The sequence below is a fragment of the Gopherus evgoodei genome, chromosome 9 (genome assembly GCF_007399415.2).
Source record: "Gopherus evgoodei ecotype Sinaloan lineage chromosome 9, rGopEvg1_v1.p, whole genome shotgun sequence".
Taxonomy (NCBI): Eukaryota; Metazoa; Chordata; order Testudines; family Testudinidae; genus Gopherus; species Gopherus evgoodei.
In genome coordinates, this window is record NC_044330.1 from 19,680,155 (window position 1) to 19,707,173 (window position 27,019).

The following is a 27,019-nucleotide window of genomic DNA, read 5'->3' on the forward strand; positions in this document are numbered from 1 at the left end:
TCTATGCAGACTGTGCCTGTGTAGGATGCATGCCACATGTGTGGTTATATAGCGATTATTAAGAAGAAATTCATAAAGACCCTGAAACACTGCATGTGCTTTTTGGCTGTTCCTAAACTACTGCTAAATAAAGATCAACAACATTCTTGCAAAGCCTAAGCTGCATTGCTGGGTTTCCAAAATATAGAGAGAACTAGAAAGCAGCTCTTATATGATAGTTAAAGCAGCCATGAGTTTCCCTTGTCCTTGCACTATTTATTGCGTTCACCCTGGCCATAGCTTGCTGGAGGCAGAGGAGACTATTAAACCTCGGAATATTTCTTCCTAGTCAGGCGGAGAAGGCTTGGTAGAAAGCTCCCTCTTTCTCCCAACCATTGTCATTTATGTAGTTGTAGGGGATCTATTAAAAAGGAAAGGAGCTGGTTTACACTGCAGATTGAACGAAGGACTCAATGACTGCATTAGAATGACTGCAGTGGGGGAAATGGTCGCCTCCAGTGGAAATGTAATGTTGCAATGGTACTTTTCAAAAAGGTGCAACCATTGTCCAAGTGCCCTTGTCTCATTTGTCACAAAAGTTGTCCACGGTTTCTTTTTTTTTCCTTCACATTTTACCTGCTACAGCTAAGGAGGAAGAATGCGCTGCAAATAGATAGAAGGACATCCGTCAACCTCCACACACATCAGATGCTCCTTAGCTGAATCTATAGCCCTAGGACTGGGTTCGGTTTTGCAAGGAAGCAGCTCGTTTACCAGTCAAAATACTAAAAAGGTATAAAGTCCCAGACCAGGCAACATCGCTCTGCCATATGCTCCTGAGTCCTGCCAATCATTTAACATGGCTCTTGTGCTGAGCGGATTGTATGTCGACCAAACAAGCAGAAAAGTAAAAGCATTTCTGCCTTTTTTTGCTTGGGCTGAGATGTTTATGAAATGACCTCTCGGCGATTTCCATTTTCCTATGTTGGAGGAGGGAAGGTTGAAATTCTGGGGGGCGGGGTAGGGGTATCCTCGTTTCTAGTTCATCCGAGAGGTCGCTCTCACTGTGTTGGAACAGGAGCTAAACACGGATCTGGTGAGTACGATTCCGATCTCAGACAAGAAGTTCTCCTTTTTCATAACAATCTCTCTCGCACAGGAGGCTAGTCACAGCCGCTGGTAAATAACATCGAATCCCCTCCCGCTTAATCCGTGGCCGATAAATAGCACTTTTGAAGCAGCTCTGCCTTGGGAGGCGTCTCTATCTCCCTATCTCCCCTCCCTCCTTGAAGATCCCCCTAGCCAAGCAGCGCGGAGTTGTTACCTGACACGCTGCTCGATTGTCATCCTTAGCCGTGTGATTTGACTGCAGTACCCTACATCGAAATTGGCATCTAGAACCCTAGGGACTGTCCTCTCCTCCCCCCCCTCCCCTGCGTGCCATTTCGCCGCCTGGCTGATGCTGGGATAAAGCCGCTGGATTCCCCCCCACCCGAGGCACACGGGTAAAGGATACAGTGGGGCTGAAGGGAGATATCCCACCTCCAGTGGACTCAGGGAGGATCCAGGCAGGGATTGCACTGTGTGACATCCTATCAGGAAGGAAAAAAGACATGCAGCAGGAGAAGCCCACCGCTAAACTCCTGCGGACCAAATCCTTTACTGCTGCATCCGAGAGGACTCCGATTTAAACTAAAAAGAGGTGTCCTTGAAAGCTTCGATCCGACAGCGACTGAATCTGGGAAGATTAGGCTCACAGGGCTCTGTATTGTGATACTGTAGGCGCCATGCAATGCTTTTCTATTTGTATTCAACCAACATCCCCCCCTTCCCGCCCCCACTTTCCCAATTCATCTGCAAAATTTAAAGGTAGAACCACTTAAACGGATTACAAGCCTTATTCGGTGCCATTGCTGAAAGCTGCTGGCAGGGGGGAAGTGAAAGTACAAGGTTATGGCATTAGGGATGTAATACATCTTAAAGAGTTCGCCTGACGTCGCCTAGCCATTCAGAGCAAATCTCGGTGAGCTTTTAGCACTCCGCATGGATCGGTATTAACCGCGATCGTTTGCTACTTTCCTAATGAGAATCATTAGCGCAGGATAACTTCGCCTGGTTGCAGTGTTCGGGACTTGCAAGCGGCCTGCGAAAAGATCTATTGACATGGCAACGTGGTGTGAGCAAAAATACAGACCTTTTATGAATGTATTTCAAACCCCGGTGCGTTGCTAAGGCAGCTGCGAAAGAGAGACCCCGGCAAGAAAAACAGAAATTCTCAATCTGCTTCGGTATTTCTTCCCTCTCATTTCTTAAGAGATCCAATGAAACTGTTTTCACTTCCCTACTCTGCCCCATCCCCCAACCTTTTTAGAAGTCTCAAGTGCATTTCGCCTGACGGCACCAAATTTTGCTTTCTGCAAATGAATGATGCAGCATTTTAATTAGCAAGTAGTGCTGCTTCCATACTGAAATGTTTAACGAGCCCTTGGGATGTTTAAAATCATATGGGGAATGTTACTGATCCGACAGGTATGGGAAACGGTCAGGGAGAGAGGAAGAGGTGGTAAAGGAATATGGATGTTCCTATTAACAGAGTCGGCACTAGCACCCTATTTGGGAGTCACCAGGGAGTGATCTCTGCTCCTGACAGCTGGCTTTTTCCCTACTAACTTTTTGATACCAACCTGCTGCCTCTTCAAGGATTCCAGCCAAGCCTCTCTCCACCCAAACATTTGGAGCGGAGAGGGGGACTGTTACAATAGCAGTGTTAAAGGTTTGGTTTAAGGCTGCTGTGACTCTCTGGACCTAGGGGCTTATGGCTTCCAGAAGGGATGGTAGATCCGCCCCCTGCTTGGAGGCTCGCTTGCAGCTCCCAGCAGAGGTGGGGTGGTGGAGGCCAGAATGCCACTCCATTTAAAGTTAGGGAGCGAGCCCCTTTCCTGGTGAATGTAGTGTGTCTGCCATGTATGTCGTAGTGAAAAAAAATCAGCCTGTTCAATAAAGCATACGGAGCATATTGAATCTCCCTACACAAACTACGTTGACCAGCGCTGAACAAAAATCTGAATTTGAGTTTTGAAATGCACAGACAGGGACTGAGACGTGTATTACTGACCCAATAGCCCCTCTGTTGCTTAAAAAAACTTCGCCCTGACAACCGATCTTGGCAGCTAAATTTAAGCCAACGGTAAATTTGGACAGACTCTCGAGTCTCAGCTGCAAGGCTCTCCCTCCAGTGACCTGCTACCGGCTGGCAGCTCTTCACGAACAAATAATCTACTCCCGCCCACACAGTGTCACTTTCCTTCGCCCCGGTTTCTCAGCAAAACTGTATTACCTTCTTGCTGCCTCTGTCGTGAAAAGATGTCCGCTGAGTTGTATTCTCTTCCCGGATCCAGTCAACATCGGGCATGGTTTTCTTCTCGGGCACACGCCACACACACAAAGCCAGACCGAAAAATCGTGCGGCGGTTAAGGAGTTAAATCCTCCTCTTCGCTTTTGATGCCTTGCTCGGTGACAGAATGCAAAATGTGCCGTTGTTACCCAAGTGATTCCGGGTCTTTTCCCAGCCATTTGCCTTGCCTCCTTTTAAAGCTGGAAGCGAACAGGAGGCTGTTGGATCCTGGGGAAGATTGAAGGCTCGAGCTGCAGCACGACGATCCAAAAAAGGGGCGCTCGTGGTGCAAAGGGATCAAAGAGAGCGAGGAAATGCGAGGAGAGAGGAACCACCTTGTTCAAGTCACCCAGGCTGGGGCTTCCCGAGCTCTCACGTTGGGACACCCAGGTGTGATGATGGAGAGCGGCTACCTTCGGCTCCGCATCAACTAATCTATTGGCTTTGCAGCAGTGTCTGTGCGCGGAGAGGGACCTGTCTGGGGGCAGCTGGCCAGAGATACATTTCTCCCGATGATCTACCCGCGGCGCGAGCGCCTTGATGGAATTTGCAGTTGGCAATCGGGGGATCTTTTTCCTTGAGAGTTGGGGTGAGGGGACTGTGGCTCGTTTCTGGAGGCTGCTCCTTCCTTCCTCGTTCTTCTAGGCTTTCCCCAGTTTATTTCCCACTCCTCCCCCACCCCACCTTACCACCCCCCCCCCGAAGGAAAAAAAAGCTGTACAGTCAGGGCTTCCCAAATGCGCGCCCCCGACCTGGTGCCAAGCGCGCCCCCTTCATTTGTTCCCCTTCTTGAAGCTCATTTTCATGACGTGGAAAAGCCTGATCCAGGGCACCACCACCACACACACACGGAGAGAAAGAGAGAGAAGCCCGAGATTCTCCGCTGTGATTGAGCCTCCCTCCCTCTCCCTCCACCTCCCAACGATGTGCTGCTGCTGCCCAGAGAAAGCAGCAGCCCCAGAGCTGGGAGCCTGCAGCAACCCCCTTCTCCTCCCTCCTCCATTGAGTGTGCCAAACAGCAGCTCTGCATCCTAAAGAAGCTCATTGAGGAGCTCATTGCATTCCCAGCACGTTTCAGGCTTGCTTGCCTTTTTTTTCCTTCCCTTTTGCCTCAGCCTCAGCCGGAGTAGAGAGAGAGACAGAAAGAGACAGAGTGAAACCAGCAATCCTTAAACTCGAGCTTTTTTAAATTGTATTTATTTATTTATTTTCAGATGTGCTAAAATCTCTCCTGCAAACCGGTAAGTACAAGCGTTCTTGATCCTCTTCTTTCTGCCTAGCTTCAAAGACGCCCCCCATTGTCTATCCCCCGCCCCCACATCATTTTATTATAGCCCTTGCAGAACAGAAAGAACTTAAGTCGCTATTTTGCAAAAGAGACAGATAGGACTGACGGGTACTGCAATATAGCTCTCCTTTCTCTCTCTCTCTCTCTCTCTCTTCTTCCCAATTAGATCACGGCTTTAATTGCACAGGGTATTTCTCTTTTCTCCCATCTCCCCTTTCCTACAGCTGAGGGTTGCATTGGCAAGTTGATCCGAAGGCTTTGTATCCCTTTCCCATTTCTCTCCCTAAATGCGTCTTTCCGATTCTAAGTTTGTGCGGGGAAGGGGGGTGGGAGAGAATTCTCTAGCTGTACCTTGGAAAGGCAAAGAAAAAGGTCATTTTTATTGATAAATTTGGACTAAAATCAACGATCCCTTGGAACAATTTCAATCTGATATTTCACTGACTCAAGAAGGGCTGCATCACCATCATTATTATTAGCATAATTATTAACGTTTATTTATCCCCACACGTTTGAAATATCTGGCAAAAGGAAGGGCAAAACTGTATCTTGGGGAGCTGCATCTCATCAGAACAGTATTCGTTTCCTCTGAGTGGAGAAGAATGGTGTCTTCTTTTTGAAAGGTAGACAGTAGGATAGATAATTTATCAGCTGGTGTCAAGGCATTTTTCTTCCACTTTCAGCTTTTTAACCGGGTCTCTTGGTTGATCCTGGGGGCGCAAAATGTCATAATCCAAACCAGCTTGAGCATTTCAGTCCGAAATGCTTCTTTAGCTGTCACTTCGTCTTAGATCTGATGATCGCATGGGCATGTGCTTTAGAAAGATTAATCATCTCTAAATGCTTTAATCAGCTAAAATGACTAATATGCAGTATGTATTTATCTGATAACATACCAGCAGCATTAATCCATCAGTGTGTCTGGAAGGGGGAGGTTTTATTTTAAATCACGGTTGTTAAGCATTATTAAAGACACTGTGAAAATTTCTAATGGAAACTGTTAGATCAGGGACATTTACAAACCCTGCACATTCCTGCAAACTTACATATAGAATATACTGAGCTGGTGCACTGAATATCCGACCAATGCAATCTAGCAACTTTGGGAGGGTTTTTGTGTGTGTGTGTGTATGTGTATATATAAAGGATGTAGTATGATGCTGGTGAAAGATATCCACTGGTATTTTCTCCTATAATCAATGCAGGTTATGATGTGCACAGAGGTAAGCTGCAAATAACTGTTTTTCTAAACACTGGTCATGTGGTGAAAAATATGTATATATGCAATACGCTGAGACTATATGTTCATTTGCTATATGGTATGTGCATGCTATTTTCATTATAGATGACATTTACTAAATATCATATGGGAAGGGAAAATATGGCATCTTATGATTAGAGATTTCTATAACTCTTAAGTCTGAAACCAGCCTTGAACATCAAGCACTGCTAGAGTTTGTTTTGAAGTCTACCCAACAATTGCTGAACTTTCCAAGAGCCTAATAAAAGTCTAGCAAGAATGGAGTTTATTAAGAACAGTGACATGACTAAATACTAAAATTCTGTATTTTTATTTCTGTTACAGTTTTGTAATCAGCCACAAATGATGACACCTCCCACAGCAGAGACTCTCCATAAAGAAAGGATGTTGTGGGTAATTCTTCTAAGCACAATTGCTCTAGCATGGACTACACCAATTCCCTTGATAGAGGACTCGGAGGAAATTGACGAGCCCTGCTTTGATCCATGTTACTGTGAAGTAAAAGAGAGCCTTTTCCATATACATTGCGACAATAAAGGATTTATAAATATTAGTCAGATAACGGAGTCGTGGTCAAGACCTTTTAAACTTTATCTGCAGAGGAATTCCATGAGGAAATTATACACTAACAGTTTTCTTCATTTGAACAATGCTGTGTCTATTAACCTTGGGAACAATGCACTGCAGGACATTCAGACAGGAGCCTTTAATGGGCTCAAAGTTCTGAAGCGATTGTACCTGCACGAAAATAAATTAGACATTTTCAGAAACGACACTTTCCTGAGTTTGGAAAGTCTGGAATATCTGCAGGCAGATTATAATGTCATTAAACGGATTGAAAGTGGGGCATTTCGAAATCTGAGCAAACTGAGAGTCTTGATCTTAAATGACAACCTTATCCCCATGCTTCCCACCAACCTATTTAAATCTGTGTCCTTAACCCATTTGGACTTACGAGGAAACAGGTTAAAAGTCCTTTCCTATCGAGGGATGCTGGACCATATTGGCAGGAGCCTGATGGAAATCCAGCTGGAGGAGAACCCTTGGAACTGTACCTGTGAGATTGTGCAGCTGAAAAGTTGGCTGGAGCGCATCCCTTACACTGCCCTTGTGGGAGACATAACATGTGAGACCCCCTTCCACTTCCATGGTAAGGACCTGAGGGAAATCAAAAGGAGTAAACTCTGCCCCATGCTGTCTGACTCCGAAGTCGAGGCCAGTCTGGGGATTCCTCAGTTGTCATCTAGCAAGGAGAACGCATGGCCTACTAAGCCTTCCTCCATGCTATCCTCCTTCCATTTCACTGCTTCCTCCGTTGAGTACAAAACATCCAATAAGCAGCCCAAACCCACCAAGCAGCCCAGAGTGCCCAAACCTCCCCCTACATCCCGAGGCCTGTATCCTGGGCCAAACCAGCCTCCTATAGCTGCATATCAGACAAGGCCCCCGATCCCCATCATATGCCCTACTGGGTGCTCTTGTAGTTTGCACATCAACGACTTGGGCCTGACAGTCAATTGCAAGGAGAGAGGATTTCACAACATCTCCGAGCTCCTGCCAAGGCCCTTGAACGCCAAGAAGTTGTATCTGAGCGGCAATTTGATACAGAAAATCTACCGCTCCGATTTCTGGAATTTTTCTTCCTTGGATCTCTTACACCTTGGGAACAACCGTATCTCCTACGTGCAGGATGGGGCTTTTATTAACCTGCCTAACCTGAAGAGCCTGTACCTGAACGGCAATGACATCGAGAGGCTGACTCCGGGCATGTTCAGGGGCTTGCAGAGCTTGCATTACCTGTACTTCGAGTACAACCTGATCAGGGAGATCCAGCCCGCAGCCTTCAGCCTCATGCCCAATCTGAAGCTGCTCTTCCTCAACGACAACCTGCTGCGGACCCTGCCCACCGATGCCTTTGCAGGCACCTCCCTGGCCAGGCTCAACCTGAGGAACAACCACTTCCTCTACCTGCCCGTGGCCGGGGTGCTGGAGCACCTCCACGCCATCGTGCAGATCGACCTCAAGCTCAACCCCTGGGACTGCACCTGCGACCTGGTGCCGCTCAAGCAGTGGATCGAGACCATCAGCTCGGTCATCGTGGTGGGGGACGTGCTGTGCGCCAGCCCGGAGAACCTCACCCGCCGGGACGTGCGCTCGGTGGAGCTGGAGGCGCTGTGTCCGGAGCTGCTGCACGCGGCGGCCGCCTCGCCCGCCCCGCCAGGGGGCAAGCCCAGCCCCAGCAGCCCCTCGGCTTACGAGCTCTCCCCGGCCGGCGCCGCCGCCGTGCCGCTCTCCGTGCTCATCCTCAGCCTGCTGGTCCTCTTCTTCTCGGCCGTCTTCATCGCCGCGGGGCTCTTCGCCTTCGTGCTGCGCCGGCGGCGCAAGAAACTGCCCTTCCGCAGCAAGCGGCCGGAGGCGGGGGACCTGAGCGGCATCCACATGCAGTGCCACCGCTTCTTCGAGGAGGGCGGCCGCGTGGCGGGCGGCGGGGGCGCCTCGCCGGAGAAGGCTCACCCCGTGGGGCACGTCTACGACTACATCCCCCACCCGGTGACCCACATGTGCAACAACCCCATCTACAAGCCGCGGGAGGAGGAGGCGGAGCGGGAGGATGGCGGCGGCGGCGGCGGCGAGGCCGGCGAGCGCCTGGGGGGAGGCGGGGCGGGGGAGCCGTTCGCCGAGCCCGGCCAGCAGGAGAACAGCACCCACTACCGGACCTTGCTGGAGAAGGAGCAGGAGTGGAGCCTGGCCGTGTCCAGCTCCCAGCTCAACACCATCGTGGCCGCTACCCACCCGCACCACCACCACCCGGCCGGGGGAGGCGGGCTGGCGCTGGCCGGGGAGCTGGCGCTGGCGCCGGCCGGCTTCCCCCACGAGAAGAACGGCGGGGTGTTGCTCTTCCCGCCGGCCGGCGCCGGGCTGGACAGAGAGCGGCCGCCGCTGCCCTGCACGGTGGGCTTCGTGGACTGCCTCTACGGCACGGTGCCCAAGTTAAAGGAACTGCACGTCCACCCGCCGGGCATGCAGTACCCGGACCTGCAGCAGGACGCCAGGCTGAAGGAAACCCTGCTCTTCTCGGCCGGCAAGGGCTTCACAGACCAACCCCCCCCAAGCGAATACCTCGAGTTAAGGGCCAAACTCCAAACCAAGCCGGATTACCTCGAAGTCCTGGAGAAGACAACCTATAGGTTCTGACCCGATAGCTTTTCTCCCTCCCCGGCCCGCCAGTAGCGCCCCCGGCCCCTCTTCTCCAGCCCCCGTGCAAGCGCATGATGAGAATAGAGAATACAGCTGTGTGCTCTCCCCCACCAGAGGTGTGTGTTTGGGGGAAGGGCCGTTCTCAGATCATTAATCAATGAAGTGCCTTCGCAGACTTGCCAGCAGATGTTAATCATTATTTTTTATACTGAAACTGAGACTTTGACTGTGCCATGTCTAAGGTATATTATTATTAATTATTATTATTATTACTACGGGGATCTTTGTATTGATCCTAACTAAGTAAATTCTATGTCTCTTTTTTTTCTGTTGCAGTAAACTTTTTACTTTCTTTTTTTTTTCCCTTGGGGTAGGGGGAGATGGCATTTTGTGGCTTTCTTTCTTCTTGCCCATCATGGCACAGATCCTGTACATTTATTTAAAACAATCAAATGCAGTTTGCTGCATGCTGGAAACTGCAAGGGGGAGGGGCGGGGGGTCTTGTTCGAATGTTCTCTCACTCTCGTCTCTCTCTTTCACATGCACACACACGTAGACGCGTCCACACAGCTCCCCTCCCTAGCCACTCCGATCGGCTCCCCTTCCGTTCCGCTCGCCCTTCTCCTCCTGGAGGGGGGAATTCCATATCCAGTGTGAAGTCATCCGGAAGGAAGAAGCCCATTGGATGTAACCACGTGGCGCACGCACACACACCTAGGGATGATCAATGACACTTCATGACGCCATGAGTTTTTGGAGGACATCCGCACTTCGTTATTAAAACAAACCCATGCAAATATACAATAAAAATAAAAAAAAATACTGGGTACCTATCACTAACGGCTTTGTAGGAAGCACTTTTAATGTTTTCTCTCTCACACACACACACAAATACAAACAACAATGTGCATATATTTATTCTGTAATTTCAAGTGAATATACATTGTAAAGGTAATGTTTAATCATTCATTGTACAGTGATGCGTCTGGTATAGCTTTCCTAATAAAAAGTTTTGAAAAAAATACATATAGATATATAGAGGATACAAAGCTTGAACCTAAAATTTTAGCTTACCCTCCCCCTACCAATGATTACTTCTCCCACCTTAATCCTGAAAGTTATTTTATTAATCACTGTTCAGTGCACTGTGACGTTAACCGGGGGGGGGGGGGATCTGTACAACTTCTGCCACAATACCACTTAGGAATTTAAAAATCCGATTTGAAACCTATTTTTCTTCCACATTGCACTGTAACTATGTCAGAGTTTCTGCTATTTAAAAATAAGCAGCAGAATTAACCCAATTTTTTCTACTAATATTGCTAGTAGAATCTGTGTTCTGCTACAACCTAGGAGAAAATAAGGCATTAGTATTAGAACTTTTCAGAGTTTAAATTCACATCAATTATATAAGGAAATGAGTAGAGATTGGAGAAAGGTTTAGATGTAAATTTAAGTATTTGATACAATTGCACTTGGAATGTTCTCTCCCCTCGTTTGGAAAAGACTGAAACAATATGGGAAATTCAGGCCCAATAGCTGAGGTTTGCTGGGTCTCTCCCTTGCCTTGCTGCAATCAGAACAACTAGGGGGGTTAGGCTGATTTTACAAAATGTGTGTCATTAAAATCATGCTGCAAAACAGACTTGCCCCGTCACCCAGTTTACAACCCACTTAGATCTGAGCGAAACCAAAGAAAAACGGATTTTTCTTTTAAGGTACTAGCTGGTATCTTGTTCCAGATAGATCTGGATTGACGCACAGAAAAAGCCGAGGGAAAGCTTTTTGGGGGGAGTTACCCAATGTGGCCAGTAGATGGCGCCGGAACTCCACCGAGCACAGCAAAGGCTGCTGCTGAGTTGTGCCGCCCGTCCGGTACTTTCCGCTTGGATTCCTGAGTGTGTCCTTAATAGCATGAAATCGTTACTTTGAATGTAATTCACCAGACATCACTAATGCCTTACATCAAGCTAGGGAACAAATTAAATGGGAATGTGAATGTCAGCTCCTTAGCCGTGCAGTTACGTCGCTGAGGCCCTCTCCTAAAAATCTCAAATAATGAATTTTATATAGAAATAATAAATCAAAATATATTTAGTGTTAATAAAAACAACAATCGTGGCAGTTTATCAAGGTAAATTGAAAAATGTTTCCACTGTTTAAAAACACCCCAAACCCTTTATCTAATATTCTTGTCCCTTTGGGCATTTGTTATGGGACTAAATGTCCATTCGTAAGTTGCAACTTTTTGGATTGGGTGAGGAAAGAGCCTATGTTTGCATGGACTGATGTGCCACATCCATGCCAGATATCCTGGTCAGGAAAGGCTGCTTCCCTTTCTCTTGTGTAACAAAATTATTCCACCCAGCACATTGTCGTCCAATGGAGTGAAAAGGTGGATGTTCTCCTCAGATGGCCCTAATTATAGGTTTGGCAGGTATGCACAGTACAGGCTCTCTGTCTGTCTCTGACAGCTATGTGGAGGAAGTAGAAAACATTTTCTGTGAATCAGTAATAGCCCTCTGGACCTTAGAGATAATGCGGGGCGGGTGGGTGAGGGGACAGCTTCAAAAGTCTGTAAATCTTTGCATCACCTCCATATTATTGGTTAATGTTATGAACTTCCAACTTCTCAGATCCTTCTATAGTATTGATGTTGGGTTTCATTATTACTGCATTCAGCACTAATCTGCTTTTAATGGATAGTAGAAAAGCATGCTGGTATTTACAAAAAAACAAACATCAAAGTGCAAGGCCAGATCCTTCTGATGATAATCGTTATAATTCCATTGATAATGCTGCAGCATGCAGAACATGGAGTATGATATGTCAGGTTAAAGTACAATCCCTGGTGTGACTGGTGCTGTACACATTTTGTGGTGGGGAGGGGGAAGCAAAACCTGAGTGTTCATAAGTCATATCAAAGTGTAAGCCAATCATTATAAATAATATTTATATTTTATTTAAACTACAAAAAGGCAAGAGCATCTTGCCTGCAACTGGTGAGGGAATCTATTTATTCAGTGGAAATAAATTTATTCTATGAGAATGGAATTTTGTATTAAAAGATAATTTTTTGGCTTATATTGAGTTATTTTTTTTATTGTGCAGGAAACTTATTTTCTGTGATTATAAACTCTTTGAAATCAGTTGGGGGAGAATATCTGTAAAAGTGTTCAGAATATTTAACTGTGATATCTAATGTGTAATACGATGATGCTTATTTTATTTTTTATTTTATTTTATTGTGATAAGTTGTGGATGAGGGGATGGTAAAATTACTGTCCACTTTAGAAAACAAATGTGGATCTGTCATATCTGATCTGTGAAGGGAGAATATTCATATCCATCAGTCTGAGTGAACTTAATTAATAGGGATTATTTATCATTATTAGCAGTATTATTCATAAAATTGATACTATTTGGAAGGAATAAAATAAAATAAAATTATCCACATTCACATAAGTGATGTTTAATGGAACAATATTTTAAATAAAAATAATTTTTTTAACTTAATTCAGTATTGTATTGACAAGTAGTTAACATCAGGTTAATGTATGTGCTAATGCTCAGAATCTTGTGGTAAAACATTCATCATACGGTTATTTTTATTCACTAATTTACTATGTTGAAATTCTTCCTACAGGTGAAAGGGAAAAAAGTCCAGGTAAGTCACAGTCATAGCTTATAATAAATGTATAGCTAGAAAGGGAAGATAACTAAATGTCAGAGTTCCTCCCCATTTCCTAGGACTTTTCATACAATTCTTATAAAGAAAATCCCACTTAAAAAGAAGTGTTTGAGCCTGGGAAATAAAAGGTCTCTCCTACTGCATCAACAGAACAGAAAGTGTTTATTTCTAATGGTATGAATACTCTTCTCCTAATGCAAAATCTGAGTTCAGTAGAGTATTCCTTCTCTAAAAGGCTGTTCTTGTAAGCCAATAAATGTGTGTTATAGTTAAGTGAATACTCGTTCATAAGCCAAATATTTTTGGTAAAAAGGTGATGCATCAAAGAGTGGGGTTTGGCTTAGAAACGGGTCTACACCAAAATTTGATGATTTTAAACTATGGCAGGGGATGGCAATCTATGGCACGTGTGCCAAAGGTGGCAAGTGAGCTGATTTACTGTGGCATGCTGCTGCCAGCCTGGTGTCCCCGCCGCCGGCCCTGCTCAACCCGCTACCAACCTGGATGGACGGAACACCAGACTGGCAGTGGGCTGAGCCGCTCAGCCCATTGCTGGCCTGGAGTCCCAGCCACCGGTCCGCTCAGCCTGCTGCTAGTCTGGGGTTCCATCCGCCGGCCCCTGTAAATGTAAAATGTATTACTGGCACACGAAACCTTAAATTACTGCGAATAAATTAAGACTTGGCACAGCACTTCTGAAAGGTTGCCGACCCCTGCTCTATGGAATCATTGAACTGAATATCTAATATATTGTTGTTTTGTTTACCTGGAGCGATGTGCTCCAGGTAAACAAAACGTCCTGACCCGCCAGTGGCTTATGCTGATGGGCCGGGAGCCAAAGTTTTCCAACCCTTGAAATATAGGGTCGGCTTATGAAAGGGTCATACAGTTTTTGCTATTTTTACCTATCCATTTTGTGGGGTCAGCTTATAAACGAACGGGCTATATTCAGTATTTCAAAGGGGTCGTTTGTGAAGTATTTCAATGGAGTTGGTTGCCATAACACAGCCTTTTCAATTCAAGATTATGTCAAAGCACTTTTAACAAATGTTGTATGTTTTTATTATTTCTTTATGTATTTTATTTTGTGATTGCAGTTCATTTAATTTTGATCTAGAAATGTACAATAATCATCAATATTGTTAGCTATAAACATTTAAGTCAGTGGCACACAAAATTCACTACAAAATGTCCTCCTGAACTGCCATAGGTTTTTCAAGCTCTACTGCACGTAAGCAGTAACTCATGAGTGATATGTAAAATTAGAGCTTGCTCAAGAAAGTAGCCACATTGATATAAGTGGGACTGTCTGCATGAATAGGGTGTACAAAATGTAGTCTTCTATGTGTAGGTGTACTGGTTTTCTCCATTCCTTAACTATCATGAGGTTTATGGGCAAAGTACAGCTTCCTTCAAGCACCTGACAAGTGCGAAAATGTTGCAGAATTGCAGTTTGTCCAAAGTTGTCATCTGCTTTTCTAACATGGAGTTGCCTATATTGTTGGAACAATCAGAGCTCTGTGAATTTTCGTATTTTCATTCTGAGAGTGTTAAAACGATAAAAATAACCCTCTTGGGATTATTCCAAAATTTGTTCCTGAGTGACACTTCCCTGTAGCTGTGAGATTTTTGTAGTGAAAATGACCACATTTTTCCCATGGAAAAATATGATTTACTGTGAATTTGCTGAATACACAGATTCACTACTTTTCCACACTAAAAATCAGCTCTTTGAAGTAAAATGATACTTTTCTTTCTTCTGGTATGTTTGAGGCAAGATTGGAAATGATTTTATTCTCCCTGAAAATAGGATTTTTTAGGTAGTGGGAATTTCTTCACACAGCTATTCCTGCTATTCCACCCTGGCTTATGCAACTAGGGCCTGACTCAGTGTGGTTTGGAACAGATCCTTATACTAGATATCCACAGTGGGCATCATCCTGTTCCCACTGAAGTCATTGACTTCGGTGATGCAGTTTTGGGTTCAGTGTGCCCAGCTGAAGTCAAATGGAGTTTTGCCTCTATAAGGAGAAAGGGCAGGTCTGCATACAAACTTGTACCATTTGAATTAAATTGTTTGCCAACAGACCAGCATTAGTCAAATTGACTTTAGCCATTTTTATTCTGAAATATGAGTATTTACACACACTTGTACTGAAATAGCTGAATTGATTTTAGAAAAGTTAAAATTGGTGCAATTCAGCCAGCCTTTGGGGGTTGAGGCCTAATATCAGGATGTTTATTAGCTAGCCAAGTTCATCACATAATGGCTGCTATTTAAATATTTGAAAATACTGTATTAGTATTTTTAGTACCTTATTTTTTCCAGCAGTTGTGAAATTAAATGGACACTGTCAATTGGTTTTTGATATAGTTTTTTTTATTGGCTTATCTTCGTTTGTAGAACCCTTTAAGGAGCTCAACATTTTCTTTCTCTTTTACATGTTTTTTACTTTCATTTAATTAAACTGTTTGTGAATGTGTGTGGCGGGGGGCATATTTATCACCCTGCAAGAGTCAGTAGCTCCATTTAATCTTCTGTCTGTGCATGGATTGCATCAGGAGGACAACTGTAGGAATGAAATTTTGTTGGTTACTTGCCGTTTGCTGTGGTGAGTGTAGTAGGTCATGTTCCCCGTTTTTTTGTCAAATTGACGGTTATTGTGGTGGTTTTCAAAACAAAGACTGAAATAATTCCTTCCCAGGGAAAATTGGTGGGAGGAAGGTCAAAGGGGAGGAAATCCCTGTAAGAGTCTTCTCACAGAGTTCCGAGCAGATCATTCTGTTGGGTAAATTCCCAAGGACTTCAGTGGATTAGGCCTGTATCTGGGAATGTTAATAGTCCCAGTGTACACTGAAATTATGCCTAGATACTACAAAGAAGCCATATGCAGAATCAGGATGTTGGATTCTTCAAATAATAATAATGAATTAATAATAAATACATTATTTGTAAAATAGCAGAGCACAATGATACATAAAACATGTCAACAGTTCAGAATCACGCATTGCATTTTGAAGATGATAATTATCACCTCACTTTTTAAATTTACCTTTTTTTCCTAGTAGTAAACTTCTTTAAATATTCTTAGAGCATTTCACATATTCTGTTAGTTCTAAAGAAACATTTTAATGTAACTAAGGGTCAAATCCTCCCATATCCTTCCACCAATTTCACAGGAAAATCCTGCTCACCTAACTATATATGTATAGCATATAATGTAGCACCTTTTCCAAAGAAAGATCCACTCTAGTGAATTTGGTTTGTAAGGATTGGAGTTTGGCATGAATATGGATCACTCTGCCTGAGGTTTCTGATCTGTGCCCAGATGTGGAGTAGGCAATAAGAGTTTATTTATGAACAGGATTGTTCTCTTGTTTTTCCCAGTTTCACCTTAATAGGAGTTTTGTAGCTACACTGAAGTTAGGGGGTGTTTTATGTGCGGAGGAACTGCAGGATCAGTTAATGGTATTTGAACATAAATAATTTAAAGTGAAACAAATCTACTATGGAAGTAATTGTACTAGAGGTGAGATTGTTTACCTGGTAGGCTGTGCAAGTGATTTTTTAAATTAAATTTTGCCAGCTATTTTCTTCATTATTATGTGCTATAAGGAATTTTGTATAATTGGGGTTCAGCTATTCAGGACTTACTTGTATTCATTTGTTTGGTCTGTTTAAAACACACACACAAACAAACAAACAAACTGAAACAGCCACACCAGCATATTTGTAGTATAACATGTAAATCAAACAACCTAACTAGTTTTAAGATGGACCTTGACAAGTTTATGAAAGGGATGATATGACTGGGTTGCCTGCAAAAGTGGGGGACGGGACTTGATGGCCCCGAGGGTGTGTGTGTGTGTCCTCTAGCCCTATGTTCCTAAATCCTCACCAAGAAACCATTTTTTTAACCTAGTGGTTCTTACTCTTTTCTTTGGAGACCTAAGGACCTGATTTGCATAGGAACATAGGAATTGCCACACTGGACCAGATTTGAGACCCATCTAGACCAGTATCCCACCTCTGATAGTGAATACCATCAGATGCTTCAAAGGAAGATGTAAAAACCCTGCAGCAGCAGATGTGTCGTAATCTGTCCCCATAATAGGTCTCATCCTGAATATGGTACACACCATGCTGAGCTCTTAGAAATCCCAGCCTCATGTCACAATGGGAACACTTCTAAAAATCTGACCCTTATTTTGGTGCCTAGATGTGAGCTGAATTCTTTTGAAAATCTGGCTCTAGTTATGGTTGAAGAGCACTTAAAATGTCCCTGAGCTCTTTGGAAAGCCTGTCACTATGTTTCTCTCATATTATTAGGACTGCTGTTCATGGGCATCCTAAAAATCTTCCTGACAACATCACTAAAAATATGCACAATCCGTGCATTTTTCTAGATTAGACAGCATGGATTTTTCTCTTATGTAATTTTACTATGTTTGTCTGCAGTATCCCATAATGCTTGATTATATCTGAAAATGGGCATAATAGTGTAGTAGCTGTGTCAGCCCCAGGATACTACAGAGATATTTTTTATTAGCCCCAACTGCTGTTGGTGAGCTTTCAAAGCTTACACAGAGCCATTCTTCAGGTCTGTCTCACCAGTGGAAGTTGATCCAATAAAATATTAAATCACTAATCGTGTCTGTCTAATGGGTATAATAGTCAGTCAAAGAAATCTGGCATGTAAAGATGCTATGATATCTGACTGTAGACAGGGCAAGTGATGCCTATTCTTTGCTAGCTAGGCAACCTTCACTGAAAACATCTAAGTTTCTAATTGTAATAAGCACTCAAAAGCACCCACTAGACTTTCAGTCTTTTTTCAGTTTCTCTCCCGTTTTTCAACCAGCAATGGTGAGGAATATGTGTATAATCGCTTTAGAAAACCTTCTCAATTTGAACACTAATGGACTGTGATCTTGCTGCTGTTGAGGTCAATGAGAGTTATGTCGTTAATTCTATTGGTAGCTGGACCAAGCTCTGACTAACAGACAGTACCAAAATGCAAAATGTCAGCCTAAAAACAAAATTGTTGTTGAGTTAGAAGACTATGAAAGTCTCTAATGAGAGACAATGTGGGTGAGGTAATATCTTTTATTGAACCAACTTCAAGCTGTCCAGCTACGCAGCTCTTCAGGTCTGGGGAAGATACTCTCAGTGTCACACTAAATCTCGGGTAGAACAGATCATTTAGCATAAGTAAGTTTACACACATTCTAAGGGACTATTCAAGGTGAAGTGGCCCATTCATATGTCTGCAGTCATAGGACAAAAGTGTGTTGGTGTTACAGGTTGTTATAAATAAGCCATAAATCCAGTGTCTTTATTAACATCTTGATTTTTAGTGTTTAGCAAAGTTACGAATTTAAGTTCTCAGGTTTGTCTTTTGAAGGTGTTTTTCAGGTTTCCTTTGAGGACTAGGACTGAGAAGTCAGATAGAGAGTGATCATTTTTTTGAAAAATGATTGCCCATGGGTGAAAGGATGTTTTTGCCTTTTATCATTTTTCTGTGTGAGCTCATTCAAGAGCATAGCGATTGTCTGGTTACACCCACATAGTTGTTATTGGGGCATTTAGTACACTGGATGAGGTACCTCACATGTTGTGATAGGCATGTGTAGAACCCCTGGATCCTGAAAGGTGTGTTGTGGGGTGTATTGATCATCATAGCAGTGGAGATACATCTGCAGGTTTTGCATCTGTTGTTCTGGCAAGGTGTGGTGCTGCTGCTTTGAGTTGGTGTGTCCTGGTCTGTGGGGAGCTTGCTTCTGATGATGAGCTTGGCGAGGCTGGGGGCTCTTTGAAGGCCAGAAGAGGGGGTTCAGGAAAGATTTATTTCGGGATGTGGTCCCCACTGAGTATGGGTTTTAATTGTTTAATGATACCACATATGGGTTCCAGTGTGGGTAAGTGACAATCAGGGTTGTGCAGTCAAGGGTTTGTTTTTTCTGTATAGAAACATATTATCTCAGGGCATATGGTATTTCCAAAATATCATGACCCATTCCATTCACTTCTCTAGTGAAGTGTCCTTGTTTGATGAAGGCAGTTTTAAATGTGTTAAGGTATGTATCCCATACTTTCATTTCAGAACATATTCTGTGATATCTGAGTGGCTGGTTGTAGATAACAGATTTCTTGATGTATTTGAGGTGGTTGCTGGATCTGTGAAGGGGAGTGTGGTGACCTATGGGTTTCTTGTATATAGTTGTCTGTAGGGTTCCATTGAATCTGATTGTGGTGTTTGATGCTGGAGTGGGAGTGTTCTAGAGAGAGTTTGATGGATTGGTGGCTGTTGGTGAAGTTGTGGTAGAAATCTGCGAGGGAGTTTAGCTCATCTGTCCAGAGAATGAAAATATCACTGATGTATCTCAGATATATCATTGCTTTTGTGATGCATTTGTCCAGAAATTCTTCTTCAAGATGGCCCATGAAGAGGTTAGCCTATTTGAGAGCCATCCTAGTACCCGTGGTCATTCTCATCATATTTCGTAGATATTTGAGGCAGGCGGCAATGTCATTGTGAGGGAGATGACAATCATGGTGGCAAGATGGAGGAGTTTGAGGGAGTTTGTTAACATTGCAGAGTTTCTGGGGGAAATCAGTTGTGTCCTGGAAAAAGACCTCTGTTTCTTAAAGCAGTTAAGCAGATCTTCTTCCCTAGTCTCTAAAAAGAAACCAGTACAATTTTTCAAGCCAAATTTCCAGGCACCTTCCAGTTTGTATTCAAAGCATTTCCATTTACCTATTTGCATGCACAGATGGGCATTTATAAATGTAGGTCAGGCAACAGCGCTTCCAGTACCTTGATTTGCTCATGTAACAGGATGCATTTTTAAATTCGGCATGTGCAGAAAACAAGCCAGTTGAAAATATGACAATGCATGTCAGATTTTTTGGCAGAGTCGTGTTTTCCATGGACAGACTCCATCCTGCAAGATGTATTAACTGGACTGGCCAGCCTATGCACTAGTTCTGATGTGCAAGCAGGCTTCATAGGGCAGCAGTGGTAATTCCACATTTTACAATGCCTTATATGCTGCGAACACATCTGCAATCTATCCACAGTGTATTAGAGTATTCAAGGAACTATATGGGATATGCTGAATGTGTAAAAGGGATGTATCAGGAGCAAAGCAGAGATGTTTCAGTTGTTGTTGTAGACCCAGATCAGGAATAAGTGCCTCCTTTGTTGTTACCACTGATGGGGCTAATGCAGGTGAACATTCTAAGTGGTAACATATAAAATCTGTACCTACATACCATATCTTTGTAAAACTGGAAATGGGCCCAACCTGTGAAGTCTGAGGGCTTGTCTGCACGATTGGGGTAATATGCATTATGGGGATGTGATTTCTAAAGGACACTAACATGTTGCACATTAATTGATCAGCGTAGGCCATGCTGGTGCACAATGCATCATGGACTATGAAATCTGGACTTTTGTATGCTTTTACCCTATACTATACAGATTTCACGGGGGAGACCAGCATTTCTCAAATTGGGAGTCCTGCCCCAAAAGGGAATTTCGGGGAGGTGGGGATCACAAGGTTATTTTAGGGGGTCACGGTATTGCCACCCTTACTTCTGTGCTGACTTCAGAGCTGGATGGCCGGAAAGTGGCGACTGTTGATAGTGCCCTGACAGCAGCAGCGCAGAAGTAAGGGTGGCAGTATCATACAATGTCATCTGTACTTCTGTGCTGCTGCTGGTGGCAGCTCCGCCTTCAGAGCTGGGCTCCCCGCCAGCAGCCGCCACTCTCCCCCTGCCCAGCTCTGAAGGCAGCACCGTCGTCCACAACAGCACAGAATTTGGTAGGCCCCTACCTATTGTGGTTTAACATAGTGCAGCATTAAAGCACACTAGTGAAACATTGTTAGGAAATAGGGCCTGCAGCAGAGCTAGTCTCCAGAGAGCCTCATCAATACAGCTTGCCTGCAGCAGGCTGCCTGATTAGCTATGCCACCTGACTGGTTGCAGAGGCCAGCAGGCTGACTCTTAAGCCAGCAGCAGCTACAGCTTGCTGGCTTATTGGTGTTCATACCCATCGCTGTGCCTTCTCCTGTGATATCTGGTTCCTGCTGCGCCTGCCTTTCCTTTGTCCTGCACCTGCCTTGAACCCCTCCTTGCCTGATACCCAGCTTGCTTCAGTTCCTGCTCTCCAATTTGACCCTGGGCTCTGGCTGTGGATTCTGACTCATCCCTCAGCCCTGATATCTGGTTTCTGCCTTCTGGTTTGACCTTTGCTTTGTCTCCTTGCTACTGTCTATGGCTTTGACCCTGATCACTAGGCCAGCTGCCCTCTCTGACCACTAGGCTACACGTTCTTTTCCCAGTCAGCTGACAAACATTTAGTGTGTGCCAGCAGGATGCAGTAGACCAGTTAATGCACAATATGTTTGTGAGTTTTAGGAATGACACCCCCATAGTGCACATTACCCCACCATATAGACAAGCCTTGAGTGTAGAGATGAACTTTGAAAAGGTCTAGTATGTTCAAATCTGTGGTTTTGCTTTGATGCAGTATAAATAGAACTGTAAAGTTTGGATCTAAAGCTGAACATCTCCTGGGTTTGAATTCAATGTTCTGTTTTGCACTCATCTCTATTAGAAGCCTTACATTCCTAGTATATGTAGGTATAGGAAATCTCTGAGACATACTAGCATTTAGGATTCTCACATAGCAAACATAAGAGTGATAATAGCAATACATTACATCTTCCACTGCTTTGGATTTCATCTCCATGGGTTCAAGGTGTTCTCCAGCCCAAAATGTGATAGCCTTTCAACTGGCTTTGCAGCACTTTAAAATATGTATTTTAATATTGTGTGTTTATTTCTTTTCTTTGCATTTTAGGTATGACATTTGTTAGACTGTATTCCAGGTTAAATGGAGAAAATAAAATACTTTCCTAATAAGAGGGGTGTCCTAGTTAATTAGAGAGAGGATTTTCAAAGGCACAGACCTTATTGACTATCAATAGAGTTGGGAACTTAAATATTCTTTGTACATTTGACAATTTCCCCCTTAACTTTTGTAAAGAGTTTTGGTTGTAAGTGCTAAGTATCTTGATTATTTAGATTGTTGCAGTGCCAAGAATATGTTAAATGCTCTCAAAAACAGAGGAGAACAAAGTCTTTGCCTCAAAGTAAATGACCTGAAGTGTTGTTATTTAGAATGAGTGACAGTAAAGGTACAGTGAAACAGGTAGGTCTGATTCTCAGATGATATATATCAGTGGCACTCCATTGACTCTACCCACTTATCCTAGCTGATTATCTGGCCCTTAAGTTGTGTTCCTTTCAAATAATCGGAAAATGCACATGATGTACTCAAGAGAATTCCCAGTTCGTGAAGGAACTGACCTGGTCTCATTCAGGTCAATGGGAATTTTGCACTTGACTTCAGTGGAAGCTGCATCAGGCCCAGAGTTTTGCAGGATTACTATTGTGAAATGGTTCCCTAACTGTGGAGCATTATTGAAATAGAGCTCATCAATAATAATGCTTGTGTAATAAATTGAGAGCCTAAATAATGATTACAATATATTTATAGCAACGAGATTTTTAAACAGATTCAGTAGATGCAAGGAACTGACTAAAGGCCTGATCCTGTGCCATTAGATTAAGTCAACAGGAGTTTTGCCATTGATTTCAGTAGGAGCAGGATTAGGTGCTATAACAGCACGCTCGGTTAATGCATTCATAATATGCTGCAGTTCAAAGGCAAGGCTGTAAAGTAATGTTCTCTTCAAGCAGCTCCCTAAGCCATCTACTTTAAATGATTTCTGATCACTAAATTGCCACGTGCTTTATGTTGGATTAAAAGTAGGTCATAGTAATATGGATTTGTCATTGCAAGTTCAGCTCCTATGTACTAAAGTCCATGGCACAATCTGACCACATACTGTGGCATGCAAGCAGTCTTTGAGTAAGTATCACAGACACAAAATATGCTTCTCAGCCTTTAAATAGAACAGACCTTCTATTTCATGGCTACTAGAGCAGCATGAATCTGTCGTGCTGCCAATCTATCATCATTTGCAAAGTGTAATGTTATTAGTGGGGGGGTGGGGGGAGGAGGAGAAGTGAGTTATTTCATTTTCAGTCTTATGCTCCATTCAGTGCAGAAAAAAACACAAACAAATTAATCACAGAGATGAAAACAATTACATGGGGTTTTAAAATATGTGGTCTTGGGTGAAATCTTTCTTTCAAGTTTCTTGGTTGTGCTTTACCTTATTAATCTATCTGAGGGAAGTAAGCATCTAATGGGAAAGCACTTTACAATCTGTTTTTACATAAATGTTACAGTGAAACTTTGTGTGATATTTAGCAGCCTTGTTCAGGTAAAAATAGGTCATTTCCATATACATGTTGTGTTTTTATGCAGAAAAGGTGCTGAATGCACAGTGTATATTTTGGGCAAGGAGAGTCATTTACTATGTTTGTGTATATTTACCTGAGTGGGGACTGCTGTAGAAGGGGTGCAGAAAAATCATTATTATTTAATCAATTCATTTGTAAAATAGCACATTAACTCCTGAGTGCAGTATCTCTTGGCTATGCAAAGTTACATCATTTTCAAATAGGCTTTTTTTTTAGAGGGAAGCATCAGATGTACAGCATAGGGTTAGATGAGTGCTGCTCTGCTGAGCATCTAGGGTACTCAGAGGGTTTAGTAAAATGGTGGGCTTGTCTATTTTCTTTTCATTAAAGAAAGTGCATAAACTTCCATGTCCTTAGGAGAACAGTCACTTTCACAAGAAGCTCATGTTTTAAGAGCCTGTTGACTGCATTCTAAAATTTGCAAATCTGATAGTTCCATGTGGTTAATTCTACATCTCCCCAAAGCCTGTACAAAGGAACCTGTTTATGAGATGAAATTCACCTTTTTGCAGGGGCTCACAAACAAAGCCTATAGATCACTTAAATCCTGCTTAAACCCTGTTTTGAAAGCTCAAATAGTGCTTAGGTCTTGCAGGTGCACCATACAGGGGCAAATAAAATTCAATATACATTTGGCTTATAGATAAATTGTTCAGTTAAAAAATGCCTTGAATACAAGAGTCTTGCTGTTCTCTTTAATATTTAGAAAATATACAGTTTGCTTTCAGGATCAAACACACAAGACTCTTATCTGTTTGACATATAGGACCAGATCGATCGCTAGTATAGATCAGTGCAGCTCCATTGACAGGAGTGGAGCTATCCTGATTTACACCAGGGAGGCTCTGACGAAAAGACATTTAACATCAGTCAGGTATGTCTAGAGTAAGCCCAAGGTTAGCAGAACTCAAGTTACACGACCCTGTGTTTTTTAAATAAGACTTCAGTGTTTACACTCATTTGTAACCCCAGATTAGGAATTCTTGAACCCTGAGTTCCAACCAGAATCTGTACTGCAGTATGCGGCAAGTTAATGGAACTGATTTACACTAGCTGAGATTTTAACCCTGTAGGTGGCTATTCTCCCCTTACCACATTGGAGGTTGTTGTACTCGTGGGAATGCAGTAAAATAAAGCTTTAGTTGCTTTGTTGCCTACAGAATTGTAGAAATTTCAGCTATTGACTAGCATGTGAATAGCTCACTAATCCTTCACAAAGAGTGTACCAGGTTTATGTTTGATTTTTTGCAAGAGTATTCTCTCTGACTTAACCCTGCTCATGTCTTTCTGGGTAAAAAGAAAAGAAAAGAAATGCAAATTCTCTGATTCTTTCCTTTTACAAATGTTACTTATGCCAAATTTAAATTAGTTGTTAAAAAGTCCAGTGACATTCTAGTAGAATGTGCCATTGAAAAATTATAGGGATTAGAAATCATATGATTTGTGTAAAGCAAGATGTTTCCAGGCTGGTTTAAAATAATATTTTTTTGTTTAAAAACATTTAATGACTAATCAGGTTGAGTATTGGCCTCTGTTAAAAAAAATGATGTAAATGGTTATAACTCCTATCTGTAAAATAGAATAGCATAAGATATGGGTCTTCTGGCACAGTAGCTGAACTCGTAAAACTGCAGTTTTAATGGTTATAAAGGTAGCTAATGAGCAAAGACTGAAGTCTGGGAAGTAACGAGAACATGGTGGGGCTAGCACAGAACTGAATGATATTCTGTATATGAACTTGCCATCGTCTGTATCTGAAAACAGTGCTTATTTTTTCCCTATGTCCCTCTTGGGGCCCAGAAGAACCACCATTAACCACTTACCCGTTTTTTTCAGTCTCTGATCTCGAAGCTAATATTATGGTCAGAAGCCATTATGGTACAAAATATTTAATAATGCCGGTTCTCAGGCACTGATTCACCAATATAGCACTAAGTAAAACAAAAAATATAATACCAATTAAAGCAAAGAGACATATGTTGAGGTGTCAAACAAGCTATCAGATTGTCAGAATAATAAAAATAAAAAAGTGTAGGTACCATTTCTCAGAAAATGAAGGTGGTACAGTGGTTTAGGTGCTAGCCTGACCTCCTGTGTAACCTTGAGAAAGTCGCTTACCCTGTGTACCTCAGTTTCCCATCTGTAAAACGGGAATAATAACATTTCCCTACCTCACAGGGGTGTTGTGAGGCTAAATACATTAAAAATTGTGAGGAGCTCAGATACTGTGGTGATGAGACCATTCAAGTACTATAGATGGAAAAAGTGTGTGTGGGGGGGAAATCTGTCATTTGTTTCCTGCTTTAGCAGCAGATTTTAAGTGGTGTGTAGCTTCTACATAAAATGTATGTTGAATGAGTCCTAACGGAAAAAATTGTGTGTGTATAAAGATGCATTTTGGGCTATGTAAAATATGTGAAAGGATTCATATTGCTCTAAAAATATGCTGAAGAAATATAATATTGAGATTGAGTGGGGAAAAAGCTTAGACATTTCAATACCATGGTAATGGCCACAATATAAACCTGAATAGAATATAGATTATGTTGGAAAATGTTTTTTTTTCTTATGAAAAATATTCATGAAGATGAAAAATATGTTTTCATTAATATTTTCAGTGGAAAATTTACACTTTTTATCAAAAAACTGAAAACCCCCAAACTGAAATTTTTTAGACTTGGTTTTCCAACAGAAATTGAATATTTTTGAGGAAAGCAAAATCTTGGTCTTTTTTCATTTTGTTGAAAATCCATTTTCTTTCAAAAAAAAGTTTCAGAAACTTTTCTAGTAGCCCACATAGAATTTTTATGCAGAACTAGGATCAACATTACAAGTTGGCTATTACCAGGGTGAGGGGTGGGGAACATTAGTCTTTTTGTGCTTTATGGCACTTGTCAAATCAATAGTTGGCAAAGGGCTTGCAGATGCAAAAATCTAACACACAGAGACAATGTAGATATAGTCAATGGGTGGCTTATGAGTGCACACTCCAATTGGATGGATGTCAGCATCTTCATTGACTTTGTCCCTTACTACACTGGATTAGTCCCAAGGTATACTATAATATGAACTCATCTTTCTTATATTCCATCTTGTCCCCATTAAAAATAATAATGCATATAAGAAAATTTAAGTATGTGACAAGTAGAGCTGTAGGAAAATGGCAGCAATGCTGGTTTATGAACAGCTTTTTCAGGTGATTAGAAAATATGAAACCTCATAACATTACTACTCTGTGCTGAGTGATCCATATAACTGTGGCGGGGGCGGGGGGAGAGATTGAGCAAATAAAACACAGACTCTTTTTCTTACATCTGCAAAGTCCAGATCTACCAAACATTGCAGGTTTTTATTGTTATTGATGTACCAGCATTCACTCTACATAATGGCATCCCACTGCAGACTTGAGCTGGCCTGGAGGAGCAAGGTAAGTCTGAATTTTCTTCAGTGTATCATGGCTTTGCAAGTCCTTTTAAAATATTATTATTTTACACAGTAAGAATCTATCCTGCAATGGCAAGGAGATGGACTAGATGACCTAGTAAGTCGTTTTCCATCTCTAACTTGTAGACTTCTGTAATAATATTAAAATCTTTGCAAAACCACACAGGTCAAGATTTTCAGAGATGGATTTGGCCCTTCATTTGTGCATACAAATGATTCAGCATACAAATTGGGTATTTGCACATAGATATATTAGGTTTGTCATGGTCATGTGGACATGCAAATGGTTATTTGCATGTAAAAACATGGTTTTTCCATGCACAAATTAGTCACAGCAAATGTACAGAATTGCCCAATTAAC

At 42.6% G+C, this 27,019-nt stretch overlaps 1 protein-coding gene across 5 annotated transcripts; it reads left to right on the top strand.

Moving 5' to 3' along the window:
• The first annotated feature begins 3,686 nt into the window (after positions 1-3,686).
• SLITRK3 (SLIT and NTRK like family member 3) lies at positions 3,687-11,650 on the top strand. 5 transcript variants are annotated; one of them, XM_030576171.1, is made up of 4 exons: positions 3,687-3,764; positions 4,589-4,615; positions 5,194-5,285; positions 6,248-11,650. In XM_030576171.1, exon 4 carries the CDS (start codon positions 6,266-6,268, stop codon positions 9,116-9,118), a length of 2,853 nt encoding a protein of 950 aa, XP_030432031.1. In that variant the 5' UTR covers positions 3,687-3,764; positions 4,589-4,615; positions 5,194-5,285; positions 6,248-6,265; the 3' UTR covers positions 9,119-11,650. The 5 variants fall into 5 exon arrangements, 4 of the variants coding, with proteins under 4 accessions (XP_030432031.1, XP_030432030.1, XP_030432029.1 ...); XM_030576169.1 differs by lacking the exon at positions 3,687-3,764 and adding an exon at positions 3,884-3,963; XM_030576170.1 differs by lacking the exon at positions 5,194-5,285.
• Positions 11,651-27,019: the final 15,369 nt, after the last annotated feature.